At 36.0% G+C, this 19,110-nt stretch overlaps 1 protein-coding gene and 1 pseudogene across 1 annotated transcript; one reads left to right on the forward strand and one right to left on the reverse strand.

Annotated features, from left to right (window-relative positions):
* Nucleotides 1-5,538: 5,538 nt before the first annotated feature.
* LOC146933576 (alpha-galactosidase-like) lies at nt 5,539-9,168 on the forward strand. The gene is made up of 12 exons (XM_085705387.1): nt 5,539-5,560; nt 5,967-6,035; nt 6,478-6,637; nt 6,743-7,000; nt 7,172-7,346; nt 7,516-7,577; nt 7,699-7,862; nt 8,020-8,117; nt 8,214-8,272; nt 8,369-8,503; nt 8,603-8,684; nt 8,771-9,168. The coding sequence occupies exons 2-12, from the start codon at nt 5,974-5,976 to the stop codon at nt 9,040-9,042; spliced, it is 1,527 nt and encodes a 508-aa protein (XP_085561513.1). The 5' UTR covers nt 5,539-5,560; nt 5,967-5,973; the 3' UTR covers nt 9,043-9,168.
* A 312-nt stretch (nt 9,169-9,480) lies between these two features.
* LOC146933577 (SKP1-like protein 19 pseudogene) lies at nt 9,481-16,142 on the reverse strand (annotated as a pseudogene).
* Nucleotides 16,143-19,110: the final 2,968 nt, after the last annotated feature.

Consider the following 19,110-nt stretch of genomic DNA (forward strand, 5'->3'; position numbering starts at 1 on the left):
ATTGTAAATGTAATAAGAATTATATTAATAAAATGATATTTTATATTTATTATTTTTGTTTCTTTATTTCATTGTTGCATTTATTTTACGATTGCGTATTGAATTAATAAATTCAAATAAAGTAAATTATAATAAAAATTGCGATAGCGTGAATGCGAATAAAAATTGCGACAGCGTGAATTCAAATAAAAATTGCGAGAGCGTGAATTTGAATATAAATTGCGATAGCGTGAATTATCTTAAAAATTGCGATAGCGTGAATTCCAATAAAAATTGCGACAACATGAATTCAAATAAAAATTGCGATAGTGTGAATTCGAATAAAAATTGCGACAGCGTGAATTCGAATAAAAATTGCGACAGCGTGAATTTGAATAAAAATTGCGATAGCGTGAATTTGAATAAAAATTGCGATAGCGTGAATTTGAATAAAAATTTGAATTAAGGTTTCGTTATATTACATAAACGACAAGTATGTCAACAATTACATTACATTTCATGCACCTTACAACTGCAACAATTATCTTACCACTGAATGGGGCAAATTCAAACTTGCTAAGCAGCAAGACTCCAGCATACGATCAACATCTTGAATGATGGTATTCAAGTGCCAACGAAATGAGGTCCATTCCTTGACACTTGAATATCATCGTTCAAGATGCTCATCATATGGTGGAGTCCTGCCGATTAACAAGCTTGAATTACCCCATCCAGTGTAAGACAATTGTTGCAGTTGGAATGTGCATTCCAACTACAACAATTGTCTTACCTCTGAAATGGGGCAAATTCAAACTGGCCAAACAACAGGACTCAAGCATTTCGCTCGACATTCATGCTTTCCTTTGAAAAGAATAAATTTTTGTTAGGCTTGATTTAGATGAAGGTATTCAAGTGCCACCGAAATGAGGTCCATTCCCTGCACTTAATACCTTCATCTAAACCATCCTAACAATAATTTAATCTTTTCAAAGGAAAAACATGAATGCCGAGCGAAATGCTTGAGTCCTCGCTGTTTGGCAAGTTTGAATTACCCCATTTCAGAGTAAGACAATTGTTGTAGTTGGAATGCACCTTACCCTAACTAATGACGATCTTCTGGCAGAATTAAGTTGTTGATGATATCTTCAGTTGATCTCAGCAACGTCACCTGCATATCGATCCACTGGAACTTGGTGTGCTCCCAAAACATGCTCGTCACGTTTTCGTCGTTCTTTAACTCCACCCAAGTGAATGATACCCTCCCCTCGTCGAGCTTTGGACGTTTATACCAAACATTTTGCACCCTCCTTGTGTCTCTGGGGTTGAGTGCTTGGTTGAATTCATTCAGTTGATCCTTCAGACCTCTTAACGTTACATCAAGGCACCGAACCTTCAACCTCTGAGGTTCTCCGCCGTTGAATTGTGCATGAACGTCGATCCACCCGGCCATTGCTTCCAATCTACACAATCAATGAAAAACTCATTCAAACATTTCATCAAACACTTGGTGTGCATATTATACATAAACCCTAAAAATGATAACTACAACATAAACATGCAAACATCTAAATAATTAAGCAATATTACTCATTTGCATGTAACATTGTATCATATCTTGCAAAAAACAAAATATCCAAAATTTAAACAAACCCTAAATCTAAAAAAAATCTAATCTAAGTGTAAAAAATCTAACATAATCATGCAAACATCTAAACATCATAACAATTAAGCACTATAAGTCATTTGCATGTAGCATTCTATCATTTCTTGCAAAAAAAATTAAAATTTTAACAAAACAATAAACCTAACAAATTCTAGATTAACAACAAAAAATCTATCATACCAACATAATTTAAGTGAAAGCTTACTTGTTCTTGTTGTTGTAGTGTTGTTTGATTTGAAGTTGAAGGAATTTTGGAGTTGGGTAATTTGAGAGAAAATTGAGATTTGTGTGTGTTGTTGTTTGAAAATGAGGCAGAATGTGGTCTGCCTGGCTGATAACAGCACGCAACGTGACTTAAGTCACGTTCAACTTATAACTAGCGTAAGTTAACTCATGCTACGTGAGTTAACATACGTAGAGGCATTATGGACTTTTACTTTGGGAGTGAGCAAAAGCATTTGGGTAAAAAGCAGAATTCAAAGTTCATAATTCATGGTTGTTACTAACAAAAATAAAAAAGTCTTTCATAAAAAATCTTGAGTTATTAACATGATTTGTCCTTTTGTTTTTAAAGAAATATGATTTGTTTTTGTTATTAGTGAAAAACGCTCGAACACAATTAGCAACATCAAATTAATGATTTAGTGTTATACTCTCCGCTCCTCAATAGATGATTTAGTTGACTTCGACACACATACCAATGCATATGTTTTATCTTTGATATCTTCAATTCTCTACTAAAAAAATTATGAAAATTTAATATTTTAAAAATATTCATCGAGACGAATCCAACAACATCTTACATGATATTATTTATCTTTATGAATTAGTAGAAAAATATGGTCAAAGTATGTCAAGTCAATAATGTAAATTGTCAACTAGGTCATCTATTGAGGGACAGAGGGAGTAACTCACATCATTTATGACTAAAAACAATAGAAATATGGCAATTGTTTGGCAGGTTTTGAGGGCTAACTTAAGTGAAAAACCTCAACTTGTAAAAACAATAGAAATATAATGGTAGGTTAAACGTGCCTGTCTAACAGACAAGGGGAACATCAATTAAGAGCTTCAACCATCTTGATGACAACATACTATTGAAGATAAGTTCACATGCCTTTAGTAATCATGTTTTATTTTGGATAATTTTTGTATGAACATGCAGATGACTTTTGTAAAGAGAAAGGTTTTATTTTTGTAAGTATTTGATTCTTTTGTTTCCAATGTGCTTTCTTAAAATTAAACATTTTACAACAAGTTTGTTCTGAGTTCAAAATTTCCATCGTGATATGGAAATTGAATACTTAGCTATCTTCAGAGGTGGACTTTGTTGTACAATTTCACATTCCTCGAGGAGTAAGAGAGGTTCAAAAAGTCTCCCGGGAGGGTGGTGGTGGTTCTAAGGTCCGGCGAGGGCTCCGACCCAATTTTTTTTGCAATTTCTTATATAAATCCCCCTGAATTTCTAATATAAACTCCTATAAATTAGGCAATTTATTTAGATTTTTGATTATTTGCTTGCAATTTCTTATGTAAACCCCTATAAATATGTTGCAAATTTTTTTTGCCTAGACTTTATATTAATCCGCTCTGCCACTTTGAGACTTTTTGTTTGACCACAAATATTTATGTTTTGGGGTTGTGTAGACATACTTTTCCTCGTTTGATCAATTTTATGTCGTTAGTAGGTCAAAGAACGTTTTGTTTGTATCTTGCGTTAAATATGTTTTTAATCCTTATATATATATATATATATATATATATATATATATATGTATTAATTTTTCGTTTTACTTCCTCTAAAATTTTCTTTCAATTTTTAGTTCCTATAAAATTTTCAATCATTACTTTTGATCCTTATTTTTAAGTCAATTTATGTGTAGCATTTGTATTTTTTAACAAAAATGTGTAGAATATTGTAAAAATCTCTCAAAAAAAAAATTAGATTATAATTTAATTCATATTTTGTTAAAAAATTCTAATTTTTTTAGAGAGATTCTTATAATATAATAAAATTTTATTCAAAAATATGAATTTTACATGAGTTTAGTTAAAAATAAGGACCAAAAGTGAAAATAGAAACTTTTAGGGCACTAAAAACCGAAGATTTTTTTTTGAGGGACTTAAACGAAAAGTTCGTATATTTATAAAGACCAAAATCATATTTAACCCTTGTATCTTTTTGCATAAAATAATTTAGGAAGATGTACTTTCTAAGGACATTGCTTTTAATAATGTTCAATAACTTACAGACTTCTTAATTGTAGTATTTCAAACACATCAACTATAGCATTTCTTCAATTTATATGTGTTTCATGTTCTTAAAAGTGGCTTTCCAAGCAAAGTTTGCACGATGCATGCTCATTTTTCTTATTTTGACTATAATTTGATAAGTTTCTTCCCAATAGGGTGTGACCTTCCCCTATGTGTTTTATGAGTTAGTAGAAAGAGTGTTCAAAAGAGAGTGTCGCTAGCATTTCTCTTTATGAGTATTACATCATCCTCTTAAAATTATGTGGTTAACGCAATTGTTGTATCTCTTTGCAGTCCCTTGTTTGATAATGGCGTCCCTTAGGACGGCATTGTTACAAGTTTTGTCTAGACAATCAAGCTCTTTCCTTAGGAGTTATTTGTTATCTTTGAGACCTAGTAGGTGCGTTGTTCTCCAATTGACTTCCCTATTTCAACAAGGATGACTTATTTGGTTCCATATGTAAAGCGATATGGTGATTCTCCTTTGGTCGAATCGAATGTGACATGGATATGTACGCTGCAGTATTGGATGCAGTTTGTCAGCCTAATTTCATTTGGCTTAATCGAATCTTCTCTTTAATCATCGAAAGAAACATGATTTACTACTTCTACTCGACCATTCATTTTGGCATGCTTGAAGTGAGCTGTTATGTTACCTTTAACTCCTCGAGGTATTCTCCAAATTTCCTATCTGAAACTGCGCTCTATTTTTGGTAACCACGACTTTTTGGATTTGAATCTTGCAAAATGTTTATTTTGAAGAAATGAAGCATATTGTTCGACTTAATTCTTGGTAGAGCTTCTACGTTTATAAATCAATTTTATTTTACATATTACAGGGTTTTAACTCCTCAAGGTATTCTCCAAATTTCCTATCTGAAACTGCGCTCTATTGTTGGTAACTACGACTTTTTGGATTTGAATCTTGCAAAATGTTTATTTTGAAGAAATGAAGCATATGGTTCGACTTAATTCTGGGTAGAGCTTCAACGTTTATATAAATCAGTTTTATTTTACATATTACAAGTATTTTTTTCTTTTCTGTGACGACCAAAATCAAAATTCGGTACGTTTGCAATGACCAAATGCATATTTTAGCCGTTATTTCATAATATTGTGCGCCCATACACTTTTCCCCTCCAGTTTCTATACACATGCCTAGATTATATTTAAAATTTAAATTAGCATTTGTTAAAATTTGACAAAGTTTAAATTAAAATTTATAATAAAAATAAACTATTTTATTAAGTAATAAAAGCTAATCATCTTATTTAGGTTACCTTAAGAAAAGCTATTCATTTTTTTAGGTTACCTTAATAAAAGCTAATCATTTTTTTAGGGTAACTTAAAAAAAGCTAATTGTTAGTGTCCTAAAAAATCCAATGCTTCTAATTCAGTTCCTTCTTATCCAAACCAAACATGGTGTCATGTTTCTAATTCAGTTCCTTCTTATCCCCAAAAACACCTCGTGCACTCAATCTTTATCAATTAATAGCTGCCTATACCAGAATTAACAAAATTCAAAATTCCATTTATAACTTTATTATCATAACCATTTTTAGCAATGGTTGAAATGAAATTTGATAACCTGGACAAATGCCACTATAAAATGATGTCGAATACAAAGAAAAAAAATGTGCAACCCCTTCAAACAAGGCAGCAAAAGTAATCAACTAATAAAACCGTTATTATGATCCTCTTCATTTAATGTACATTACATTTTGACAAGAGATAGACACGATGAACATAACAACATTTCATTCCGACAAGAGATGGACACAATGGCTCACAATGACAATAATAATATTAACATAATATTATTATTATTGTAATTGTGTCTAGCTCGAGTCATTGTATCTATCTCATGTCCATTAAATAGAAAGAATCTCAAACATTTGTTATGTTGCTATCAATGTCATGTTACCTTTGATTTATAGGCATTATCATTATTTTATTACTTTGCTGTGTTTTTTTTTTTTTTTTTTTTCCAAATATAATTTAAGGTTTTATCTTAGAAAGTTGGATATTTTAACAAGTATCTAACTATGTGGTGTGTTATATGTTGGAACAGCCGTACCATGAGGGGTTTTACACTGTGCTTAGTCTCTTTCTTGGTTCTCTTTGGATCCTGGTTTCAAAGGTTTGTAAATGTAACTATAGAACCTTCTTTTGGTTATTTGCATTTACATTCACATTGGCATTGCTTGCCATTGGAGGTTGCTTTTGAAAGAAAGTTTTTAATAATCACACTTTAAATCATAAATATAGTGTCTGGTAGTTAAATGTCTGTTTGGGGAAGTTATATTTAATATGAGCAAGGTCCTTGGAATCAACTTTTGAAATCAATAAAATAAAATTCATTTTGGACCAAGGACCTTTGAGCCAAATAATCCAGGAATAATTATCTACATATATATTTCAACATTATGTTTATTGCTACAAATTAATGTTACTTTGATTTATTAAAGAAGCTTCGGCGTAGAACCGTGTGAAATGATTTTTAAATCTCATAAGCATTAAGCAAGCTTCAATTTTGTCATTATTATATTTGCCATAATTTATATACGAGTGTGTCATTTCAGTGTGTCATCACAAAATGTAACTAAGAGTGACATACAACAAGCTACCTTTCCACCAAGAGGTTGGAATTCCTATGATGCCTTTTCTTGGATAATTTCTGAAGAAGAATTCTTACAAAATGCTGAATTAGTTTCTCAGCGTCTCCTTGCTCACGGATACGAGGTATAAATACTGAAAGGAACTATTATTTGTGGTTGCTTTTACTTTCCGTGTTAGCAATACTTTTGTTATTGATATTGATTTATTTATTTGTTTCTACATTTGTAGTATGTTGTCGTCGATTACCTCTGGTATAGGAAGAAAGTCCCGGGCGCTCATAGTAATTCTCTTGGATTCGACGTGATCGATCAATGGGGAAGGATGGTCCCTGATCCAGTAAGGTGGCCTTCATCCAAAAGTGGGAATGGATTCACTGAAATAGCTAAGAAAGTACATAGCTTAGGTTTGAAGTTTGGAATTCATATTATGAGAGGGATTAGCACACAAGCTGTGAATGCAAACACCCCTATCCTAGATACAACAACGGTATTATTTTGATTTTCTGCTATAAATTTATCCTCTATATATTTATGCATTATTAATTCACAAGTACATCACTAGATAAACTCAAATAAACAATTTCAAAATAAGGCAATTCAAAGAGACACATAATCTAATTTTTTTTTTCCTTATTGACCTTTTCTTGCAATTTCACAGGGTGCTGCTTATCAAGAATCTGGTCGAGTATGGTATGCAAAAGACATAGCAATCCAAGAAAGGCGCTGTGGATGGATGACCAATGGTTTCATGAGTGTAAATACAACGTTAGGAGCAGGGAAAGCATTTTTGAGATCCCTTCATGAGCAGTATGCTGCTTGGGGTGTTGATCTTGGTACTCGCACAACTAACTAACTGTCTCAACATTTTTATCATGTCATTGAAGACAATCATGATGATTTTAAATCTATAAAGTATTTATTTGGAATTGCATTATCATGTTATATACACAGTTCTGCCTATGCTTTGCAGTAATTTTGAAAGATTTTATGACTTTCTTTCAGTGAAACATGACTGTGTGTTTGGCGAGGACTTGGATTTAAATGAGATAACCTATGTATCTGAGGTAATCTTCAGTTTCCAGTTTCTTATTTTCATCGCTACTATTTTCTCATAAATAAACACTCGAGATCTCAATATTTTCGCTATGATTATCTACAAACTTATCAAACGACATGTCGTGCCAGGTTCTCAGCAAGATTAATCGCCCCCTTTTGTATTCTCTATCTCCCGGAGTCAAGGCCACACCAGACCTGGCCAAGCAAGTCAGTGGACTAGTCAACATGTATCGCATAACAGGAGATGACTGGGATGTATGGGGAGATGTCAAGTCTCATTTTAATGTGTCAAGGTGATTATAAGCTGTTTATACTTGATTATATAGTTGTTTAAGATGTTTTTATTAGTCTTCGAAATATGTTGCAATAATGCCACTTCTTTGTTTGTGTTTTGTTATTTTACCACCAATTCAACATTACCTAACTTCAGTTCATTAAATTCTGAATCAGGGACATGGCTGCAGCTACTTTGATAGGAGCAAAAGGTTTAAAAGGAAATTCATGGCCCGATTTGGATATGCTACCATTTGGATGGCTAACTGATGCAGGTGATAAAACTCGGAATTTAGATAGTGTGAAGCATTCTCTCTTAATTAAAAGACTTGTTGAAATATGGATTTTGAACCTTTTTTTTCTTTTTATAGCTGTAAATGAAGGTCCACATAGGTCTTGTAGGTTGACACTAGAAGAGCAAAGGACACAGGTATTGATGAATAGTACAACTGAGTTACTTTCTTATATATTTTTGATGCAATTATGTGCTTGCATGCATTATGATCAATTTATTATTATCTCACAGATGACTTTGTGGTCTATGGCAAAGTCTCCCCTTATGTATGGAGGCGATGTGAGGAAGATCGACAATGCCACATACGAAATTATCACGAATCCTACCTTGCTAGAGATTAATCATTTCAGCTCAAATAATAAGGAGGCATGAACCATCTATTTTTATTTTTTATTTTTGTAAAAATAATTGGCATGTGAAGGATAAACTTAACACGAATATTAACATTTTTAACCGCAATGACAGTTTCCTTATGTCACGAAGAATGAAACGCGTAAACAAGTGAAAGAGATAAGATCTAAGGAAGCCCCAATGCAATCTGTAGAAGGTGAACTTTAGAACTTATTATTTTTTGGGTTATGTGATCTTTCTACCTTGTGTTTTAGTACTCATAGTGCAAGATGGACACTGCAGGTGTATCTAATGCTACTTCGGCTGACATCCGCTCTTGGATTGCGACGGGAAGGAAAGGAGAAGTGTATTTGGCTTTCTTCAATCTAAGTGAACAAAAGACACCAATATATGCACATAGATCAGATTTGTCAAAGGCTTTTACCGGCAAACGCATCCGTTCCTGTAAAGGTCAGGAATTATGGAGTGGAAAGTATGTTGCAACAAAGAAAGGTTCAATATCAACGGACGTGGATGTTCATGGATGTGCACTATTTGTTCTAAATTGCAAGTAGTTTGGCTTCTAAAATTATTCTTTTAAAAGAAAAAATGGCACATTGTTGACTCATTATTGTAAGAGCAAGAACAACACATTTCATTGTTTGTTTCATTTGTTAATAAAAATTATGGCTGATTAAGTATGCTCCTTTCAAGTGGTGTTGCACATTTTTTTCTTCTTCTATTAATACCTTATATATTGAAAATAAAAGACCCAAAAGGGGCATATCAAGTATAATAGCACAAACTAAAAAAGAGAGAACTTAAATTCTAGACCACATCCAGATTATAAAGAGCAAATTTAGCAATGCAGGGATCTAAATGATTTCCATCTCTATTAGTATTGAAGAAAGAAAAATAAAAAAGCAAAAAGAAAAAGGAAAAAATAAAGCTCAAGTATTTTATTTTGATAAAGGAAAATATGTTACCAATGAAACAAAGAAATTCAATAAAGAAGTTGAAGATTGAGTATAGGTCAAAGTGTCAAACTAGAAAGTCACTAAAAAAAAGAAACAAAAACAAAAAACTAATAGTAGAAGAGAACAATACATCAAAATAAATGTTTCAACATTGCAGCTGATTCATTCATTCAAATGCCCATTGATTTTCCCTACGAACTTCTTCCTCTTCCTCCGGAGTGTAATCATTCTTGATGTGAAAAGTCTCTCGAATTTGCTCCGGTGTCTTCCCTTTGATCATGTTCGCCACAGTCTCGCAGGTAAGATCCAGCAAGCTCATGATATCCAAGTAGTTTGCAGCAAGAATGAGATCGAAAAGCGTACCCTGCTCAACCTTCACGAATTCACCATCCCAATTCTTGAGATCATCTTCTGAAGGTTTTTCATCATCTGCGGCGGCAGCATCCACATGCTTTTTACAGTATTCAATCACCTTTGCCAAAATCTGTCCAGTCACATTCCAAACAGGGATAGCGTTGTCGGCACATTCTTCCTCTTCCTCCGGAGTGTAATCATTCTTGATGTGAAAAGTCTCACGAATTTGCTCCGGTGTCTTCCCTTTGATCATGTTCGCCACAGTCTCGCAGGTAAGATCCAGCAAGCTCTTGATATCCAAGTAGTTTGCAGCAAGAACGAGATCGAAAAGCTACCCTGCTCAACCTTCACGAATTCACCATCCCAATTCTTGAGATCATCTTCTGAAGGTTTTTCATCCGCGGATTCAGCATCCACATGCTTCTTACAGTATTCAATCACCTTTGCCAAAATCTGTCCGGTCACATTCTGAACAGGGATAGCGTTGTCGGCACAATCGTCTTCGATCATGTGCTTGATCGTCTGCGATTTAAGCGCCACCGCCTCAGAAACCTCGAAGGTTTCGCTGTCGAAACTCTTGAGAGTGATCTTCTTGGTATCTGATCTGAAGACATAGCAGCGATTGAGCAAAGGTGTGTGAAATCGCTAACCCGAACTTTCTTCTTGTAGGTGTGTGAAATCGCTAACCCTAACTTTCTTCTTGTTTGTGAGACTGATTGAAGTACTTCTCTTATTTATAAGCAAAGCGTTTTTGTATCCGTATTTTTTAACAAAATCTTTCTTAGATTCCGTCAAAAAATATGGAAGATATAACAAATTTTTTTTTTTTTTTAACGAAAGATATAACAAACTCAACAAAAAAGAGGATTTTTTGGTGGTGTCCAGGATTCGAACCCAGATCTTACATATATTATGCATTGTCCTTGTCAACTTAGCTAAGGTCACGGGGACACAAAAAGGAGGATTTAAGATATGATATAACAAACTCATTAGTATTTGACTGATTTCAAATATATTTTTTTGATCAAGTTATCTTTTTTTTTGATCAAGGATTTCAAATATATTTAAAATAACAAAATCTTTTTTATTTTATGTACAAGTGAGTCACATATTCCTTAAAATCTATTAAAAAAAAGGCTTAATAGCAGTTTTCGCCCCATAACTTTCACGAAGTTGCGATTTTGGCCCCCTAAGAAAAAAAAACTACAAAACCGCCCCCTCCCCAAGGCAAAAAATAAATAACACGTGGCACCTCACTTAGGGTGCCGCGTCAGCGTAGACCAAGTCAAAATTGGCCTTGGGGGCCAAAACTGCCACAGGTGCAAAACTTAATTAGGGGGCGGTTTTGTAGTTTTTTTTCTTAGGGGGTCAAAATCGCAACTTTGGAAAAGTTAGGGGGCTAAAACTGCTATTAAGGCAAAAAAATAATTAAAAATATAATATAATTGTTAATTGATTATTTCCTATGGAAAAAATTAGGCTTAGATGCATTTTATACCCTTAACTTTCAAAAAATTACGATTTTGGCCCCTAACAAAAAAATAACAATTTTGTCCTATATCTTTACGCAAATAACCTCTTTTGACCTCTATCTATACAAATATATGCTCTTTTGGTCCTCTATCTTTAGGGGGGTATGCATGCTCTTTTGTCCCCTTATCATTACAAAAAGTTACGATTTTGGCCATTGTTTTCGACCAAATGGTGTCTCCTAAATAGTTTTGCATCGTTTTGTAAGTTAGCCAAAAAATTAATAATTGATTCTTGGTCAATAAGTATCAACATAAGTTTCATGACTGTTACGTTGTAATCTATACATAAGATTCATTAGTTAGAGTTGGAATTGGAGGCGTAATTTATTCTATTGGGAGTCGGAGTACATATTAAGAGATGTTCAATTACAATCAAATGTGCAAGATAGTTGGATATGGTTAAATCTCACAGTGAAATTTGGGCAGCCATGACAATATTGTGGTAGACCTAAGCAAGAAGCTTTGGTCCAGTCTAGTACCCTCAAAGGTGATCTTCATGGTGTGGTGTATATGCTTAAAGGCGGTCTTCCAACAAGGGAGTTGCTGGTGTGTAGAGGTATCATTGACAGTAATGTAGGCAACTTCTGTGGGTTAGAGGGGTCGCGATCTTCTTTGTAAACTGTTTGGAGTGATATTTTAATTTTGGTAATCTTTGTTTGTATATTTGTATGTGCGGGCAATGTTCCTTTAGTGTGCAATAGAGGCAATGTTTGATTTGCAGCTAAGGTTGATGAAATTGCATAAATATGACAAGGGGAAAGCGACAAAGTGTCCTTCTTCATCTATATTGAAAACAACATCTTGGGATGTTCCTATAGTGATGATATAAGATGGCCATTCCGACCTCACATGTCAAACTTGTTTTGGATTCCAAGATACATCCTTGCTTCAATAGACTTTAGTAACATTGTTTTGAAAAGAGCATGAAGTAAACTATTCTCAAGAATTCTTTTACACCAGCCTAGGAGGCAAAAGAGCATCCGTATGTGGAAATACTCGACGATGATACTCTTCCCATGGGTAAATTATTGAATCTTTCTTCCTCCATGTCTAACCATGTTGTTATCTTAGTAGAGACAAATATAAAGGTTTTGGAGGTCGATGCAACTATAATCACAATTTCAGTCTTTCGGGACAAAAGTTAGCCCATCTACTGGTCACCCATGGTCCAAAATTTAAAAGGCAAAAAGTGTAAATACTTGTCTCAGGTTTAGGTGCTTAGGATTGAAAAGGGAAAATTTGATGCGAAGGAGAGCAGTGTATGAAATGCTATCACCAATCTATTTTACAAATTAAGGATTTCAACGAGTTTGACCATAGAGTTAGCCGTCAAGACTAAGCAAGTAGGTGATATGGGTTAGGAGAGGAATGATTTTACGGATAAGGTGAAGGACTTAGAGAGTTTGAAGTAAGTGACTGAAGATTATTTGAATCGACCAAGGAGAAAGCCTCATAATTAGGGATGATCCACTCTGCTTTTAACTCGTCGAAAATAGGGTGGGGCATGACAATTTAGGTGTCCAAATTTAAAATGTCAGTCTGTCTCTTGGCGGGCATGTGGCTGGCAAGTCGATCTGTTAAATTGTTTTTATCTCTCTTTCATTCAAATGAATCATGAAAGTTCATAATTCATTGTTGTTATTAACAAAAATAAAATAAAAAACCTTTCTAAAAAGATCTTGAGTTATTAACACGATTTGTCTTTTTTCTAAAGAAATATGATTTATTTTTGTTATTAGTGAAAAGGGCTCCAATACAATTGGCAACATCAAACTAATGATTTAGTGTTATAACTCACATCATTTATGGCTAAAAACAATAGAAATATGGCAAACAAATATATTAGACTAGCATGTGATCAGCCATGTCTTCGCTTTTTTAATAGGTTTGGAGGGCTAACGTAAGGGGTCAATTTATAAACCTCAACTCAGCCCCTCCTATAATGGTAGGTTAAACGGGCAAGTCTGACAAACTCAACTCATTTTGCCATCCCTACCCACAATGGAGGATATCAAGAAAGGCTAAAATTGAGCTCGATGCCAAGGTTCGTCAGCCTCATGAGGAAGCATCCAACAAAGGGAACATCAATGAAGAGCTATCAATGAACATAAACCACCTTGAGGACAGCCTATTGGAGATAAGTCCACATGCCTTTAATAATCATGTGAACCAGATAAATCATTTGAACCTTGGAGTAGTCTTTGGATGGGTGACCTACCGGGAAGTTTCCCAGTAAGCGCGTGAGTGAGGACAAAACACGCTGAAAAGACTCGTGTTGATTTATAGGGTTAGTCGGCAGTGCTTAAAGTCGTATGGGATGTTACAAATGGTACCAGAGCAGACCTCTCCCAGTACGGTGTGGTTCGGGGACGAACCAAGCGGAAGCTAGTGAGCATGTAACACCCACGGCTGACGAGGGCAGGGGAGTGGTCGCCGGTGCACAAGGCACGACAATAAAGCGGCTCCCGACAATTTTTAGAGGAACCGAATCACATCAGAATGAGAGGGATCCTGATGTCGTGTAGGTATGAGACTACATGGTTGAAGGAAGGCTTATAAGAATTGTTTGGTACTACCCTCCCGATAGTTTTTAGGGGAACCGAATCACATTGGAATGAGAGGGATCTTGAGGCCGTATAGGTATGGGACTACATGGTTGAAGGAAGGCTTATAAGAATTGCTTGGTACTACCTATGTCAACAAGATGCATATTCTTTTTGGTAGTTTATTCCATAAGAACTCCACAGTTAAGCGTGCTTGACTTGGAGTAGTCTTTGGATGGGTGACCTACCGGGAAGTTTCACGGTAAGCATGCGAGTGAGGATAAAACACGCTGAAAAGACTCGTGTTGATTTGTAGAGTCAGTCGACAGTGCTTAAAGTTGTCTGGGATGTTACAACAGACGCCACGCAAATGTGACCTACCGGGAAGTTTCACGGTAAGCGTGTGATAAGTGTTTAAAAGTGATATATTTCATATAGGAGTTTCGGCATTTTAGTGACTTGTTTTGCAAGATTCTCTATGGAAAACTCCAAATATTGTGTTAATATGTCATTTATGCTTTTGAGCCCTATTCTACCCTTTTTGTGCAGGAAAATACAAGCAAGGAGCAAGAAAAGTCAAAATTCAAGGAAGCCACGCCATTAGCGTAACCTACGCTATTAGCGTGAGGAAGAAAAGCCCAAGGTCAGAAGGGTACGCCAATGGCGCACCTGGAGCGTGAAATCTGGAGCACTTGTGAAGAACACGCTATTAGCGTAAGCTACGCTATTAGCGTAATCACTCCAGAAAGGTACGCTAATAGCGTACCTGGAGCGTAGCAGGCCATGAAGAACCACGCCATTAGCGTGAGAGACGCTATTAGCGTAATGAGTCCAGAAAGCTACGCCATTAGCGTGGCTGGAGCGTAGAAGCAGGGCAAGGCCAACGTGGCAGCAGCCCATTGGCCAGATTATAGGCCGACTTACCACGCTATTAGCGTGGCAGGCGCTATTAGCGTAGGTACAAAAATACAGGCCCATTTAAATAGCATTCTTACCTCTCTTTTAGGTCATTCACTATTCCATTGATATTTTTTATACATTCTAAGAGAGAGGTCAGAGCTATTTCCAAGAGAGAAACACAAAGCAAGTGATTAAGGAGTAGATTCAACCCTAGATTCATTGAGACATCAAGGATCTTGGCATGGAATCTTCATCTTTCCTTCATTCCTTGCATTAGTTTACATGTCTATGTGTGACTATCACCTTCTTTGTAGTATTGAGGTAACAATCAAGATATTATGTAATCTTTTGATCTTTTAATATATAAGGTTCTAGCTTAATGATTCAATATTGTTGTTATTCTTGCTTTTAATGCTTTCAAAGAGATTCAAGATGATTTGGACACGAACTCTTGAATCTAGAACTAGAATAACAATCTATCTTATGTTATATCACTCTTGACAAGTTTGTAAACCTTTGATAATTACTTTTAATCAAGATTTTAATGCTTTCGGATACTTAATCAGGCTGGACACGGTCGATTAAGTTATCCGATCGACTTTGTTATCGTTTAAGGGACACGAATGTTTAAACGCTAACTTAGAAATAACAATGTCGCTTTGGACACGAATGATGTTGTAGAAATGATTGTAATAATATTGGTTATAAAGCTAGAGTCTGTTAATTGATCGAGAGATTGCTGCTGTTATGCTTGCTCGTTATCTTATACCGCAAGCGAAATAGTTCGATCTCTTCCCGTGTTTACTTTATTGTCATCTATGGATATAGTGTTACAAACAAACATTTTATAAATGATACCTTAATGTGAAAGATTGTGAAAACGCTTATGATATAACGCAACTCCCTGTGGAAAACGATCCTATATATACTCACGTGTACATAGTTATATGACATGTAGAAATTCTACATCAAAATGGCGCCGTTGCCGGGGAGTAGCGTATTTTATATTATAAGTTTTGAAACAATTTTGTCATGTTAAGTCAACTTTGCACAAAATTCTTTCATGCATATACTTATACACTTATATCATTCATTATTTTTATGCTAACCACCTGGTATAGTCTTGGTGAACTTTGTTTATGCGAGGTACCATTGCTAAAGAAGACCTACAATTTGATCCTGAGATTGAGAAAACTGCTAGGTTACTTAGGAAGCAAGCAAAGGAAGCTAGGAGATTAGCCAGGCTGGCTCAGCCGGAATCTTTACTTTTTATTCCTTCTCCTTCCGGTTCGGTGCATACTATTTCACTTAGTGGTTTTTCACACTCTTCTGAACTATCATCTCCAAGGAGTGAACCAGAAGTAGTCATGGCTAATGAAGGTGAAAATGATGCTCTACCAATGTGGGTTAGTCCGAGGAGGCTAGCTAATCATGGAAATCAAAATGCCAAGCAAGTCGAGTTGAAATCGGGGTTGATAAACTTGATAACTCATAACCAGTTTACCGGTATGGATCATAAGGATCCATATAGACATTTAACCAATTTCTATGGTATCGCCGGGACACTTGGTATGAAGGAAGATGAGGAAGAGGGTATGTTTGTGAAATTGTTTCCTCATTCTTTGATCGGAAAGGCAAAGGAGTGGTATATTGATCAACCAACTTCTTTGATGGAAAACTGGACGGAGCTAAAGAAAGCGTTTCAAGAAAGATTCTTTCCGGAGGATAGGCATATTGAGGCTAAAACTTCAATTACAACTTTTGCTCAAGGCCAAAGTGAGTCTCTTTGTGAAGCTTGGGAGCGCTATAAATCATTGCTAAGGAATTGTCCAAAGCATGGTTTTGATAGCCAAATGCAGCTATATCTTTTCCGTCAAGGGCTTCAAGACATGTCCAAGACGATGCTAGATGCAAGTGCTGGAGGTTCTATTGCTTTGAAAAATCCAGCTGATGCTGTCAAAATCATTAACCAAATGGCTCTCAACACAAGAAAATCTTCTCACAACCGGAATCCTCAACAAAGGAAAGCCGGTATCCTTGAACTAGAAGAAAATGATGCGGTCTTAGCTCAAAATAAGCTTCTCACTCAACAATTAGAAGCTATGCAAAAGGAGATGAGAGCTATGCCAAAACAAATTCTTGAATCTCTCAAGCAAGAAGGAGGAACCGCTCAAGTCAATACTTGTGGACTTTGTACGGGGGATCATCCCACCGGCTATTGTCCCGCTCCCGGTTCTTTTGAAGAGGAAGAGGTCAACTATGTGGGAAACCAACAAAGACCTAACCAACCACAACAAGCCGGAACCTCACAACAATCCCAAAATCCGGGTACTTCTAACTTCCAAGGAAGATATCCGGCCAATCAAAACTTTCAAAGGCCATGGAGGGCACCTTACAACAATAACTACCAATATCCACAATCAAACTTCTACCAACAACCTTACCCTCAATTCCAACAACCATTCAATAATCAATACCAATTCCCACCACCAAATAACCCCCAACAACCTAACAATTCCCAAAGCACCGAAGAAACCTTGAAGCAATTCATGCAAATGTCCATGGCTAACCAGAAAAACACCGACGCGTCCATCAAAGGCCTTGAGACGCAAGTTGGTCAGTTAGCACAACAAATGGCTCAAGGTCCTCCGCAAGTGGGAACTTTCACCGCTAACACTCAACCAAATCCTAAGGAGCATCACAAAGCATAGCAGTCAAAAGTTATTGCTACAAGGAGTGGTAGAGTAGTAGGTAAAGGGGTAGGTGAAGATATTGTTGTTGAAGAGAAGGATGATGAAGTTGTCAATGAGGAGGATAAGGAGAAGTTCGAGGAGGATGTTGTAGAGATAGAGAAGGAAGTGTATATAAAGAATAAAGAAGAATTAGTTGAAAAAGAAAAAAAAATCAAAAAAGAGAACTAGTGGAACAAGAGGAGATGGAGAGGAAGAAAAAAGATGTGGGGAAAGATAAAGGGAAGAAACAAGAAGTTGAGAAGCAAGTGGTGGCTCAACACTTACCATACCCACATGCTCCATCGAAGAAAGACAAAGAGCGGCAATATGCAAGGTTTCTTGAACTCTTCAAAAGTTGCAAATTGATATACCATTCTCAGAAGCCTTGGAGCAAATGCCGGTCTATGCGAAGTTCATGAAAGATATCCTTTCCAAGAAAAGAAGAGTCAACGATGAAGAGACGATCCAAATTGATGCCAATTGTAGTGCTATTATTCAAAGAACGTTGCCTAAGAAAGAGCAAGATCCGGGAAGAGTCACTCTACCGGTAGCTATTGGCACAACACATGTAGGTAAAGCACTACTTGATCTTGGATCAAGCATCAATCTCATGCCTTTGTCCGTTGCCAAAAGAGTTGGTGACCTTTGTATAAAGCGGACTAGGATGATGTTGCAATTGGCCGACAAATCCTTTGCAAAACCACTAGGTATGGCCGAAGATGTTCTTGTAAAAGTGGACAAATTTATTTTTCCGGCTGACTTTGTGGTTATGGATGTCGAAGAAGATGAGGATGTGCCTATCTTAATGGGAAGGAATTTCATGCAAACGGCTCGGATGATGATTGATCTTGATAATAATATCATGAAGGTCAAGGTAAATGATGAAGAGGTTACTTTCAACATCCGAGAAGCCTTGAAGTACTCGAAAGACAAGGGTGCATGTTTCAAAATGGATGCAACCGATGAAGTCATCTTGACTACTCGGAAGCAATTGCACAATAGAACACCCCTTGAGAGTGCTTTGGTGGACGCACTCAATGCTATTGATGAAGACGAAGCAAGTGCCATTGAAGAGTGTTTGAAGGAGCTAGATTCCTTGAAGGAGGTTCTTCCTAATCAAGCGATACTTGAAGATTTGAAAGAAGAATCCAAGGAAGAAGCAAAAGTTGATGACACCAAGGTAGAATTAAATGTTTTACCATCTAATTTGAAATATGTTTTTCTTGAGAAAGATGGTACAAAACCGGTGATCATTAGTAGCTCCTTGTCCATCGATGAAGAAACAAAGTTGGTAAAGGTCCTCAAGGCCAACAAGGAAGCGATAGGGTGGAAATTATCCGACTTGAAAGGGATAAGTCCATCTTATTGTATGCACAAGATTATGATGGAAGAAAACTACAAGCCGGTAGCACAACCACAACGCCGCTTGAATCCAAACATGAAAGAGGTGGTGCGAAAGGAAGTAGTGAAGTTGCTTGAAGCCGGCATGATCTATCCTATCTCGGGTAGTGCTTGGGTAAGCCCGGTTTAAGTAGTTCCCAAGAAAGGAGGAATGACGGTGATCACTAATGATAAAGATGAGTTGATCCCAACTAGGACCGTCAC

The sequence above is a fragment of the Medicago sativa genome, chromosome 4 (genome assembly GCF_051527215.1).
Source record: "Medicago sativa cultivar Bolivia chromosome 4, Bolivia_mono, whole genome shotgun sequence".
Taxonomy (NCBI): Eukaryota; Viridiplantae; Streptophyta; class Magnoliopsida; order Fabales; family Fabaceae; genus Medicago; species Medicago sativa.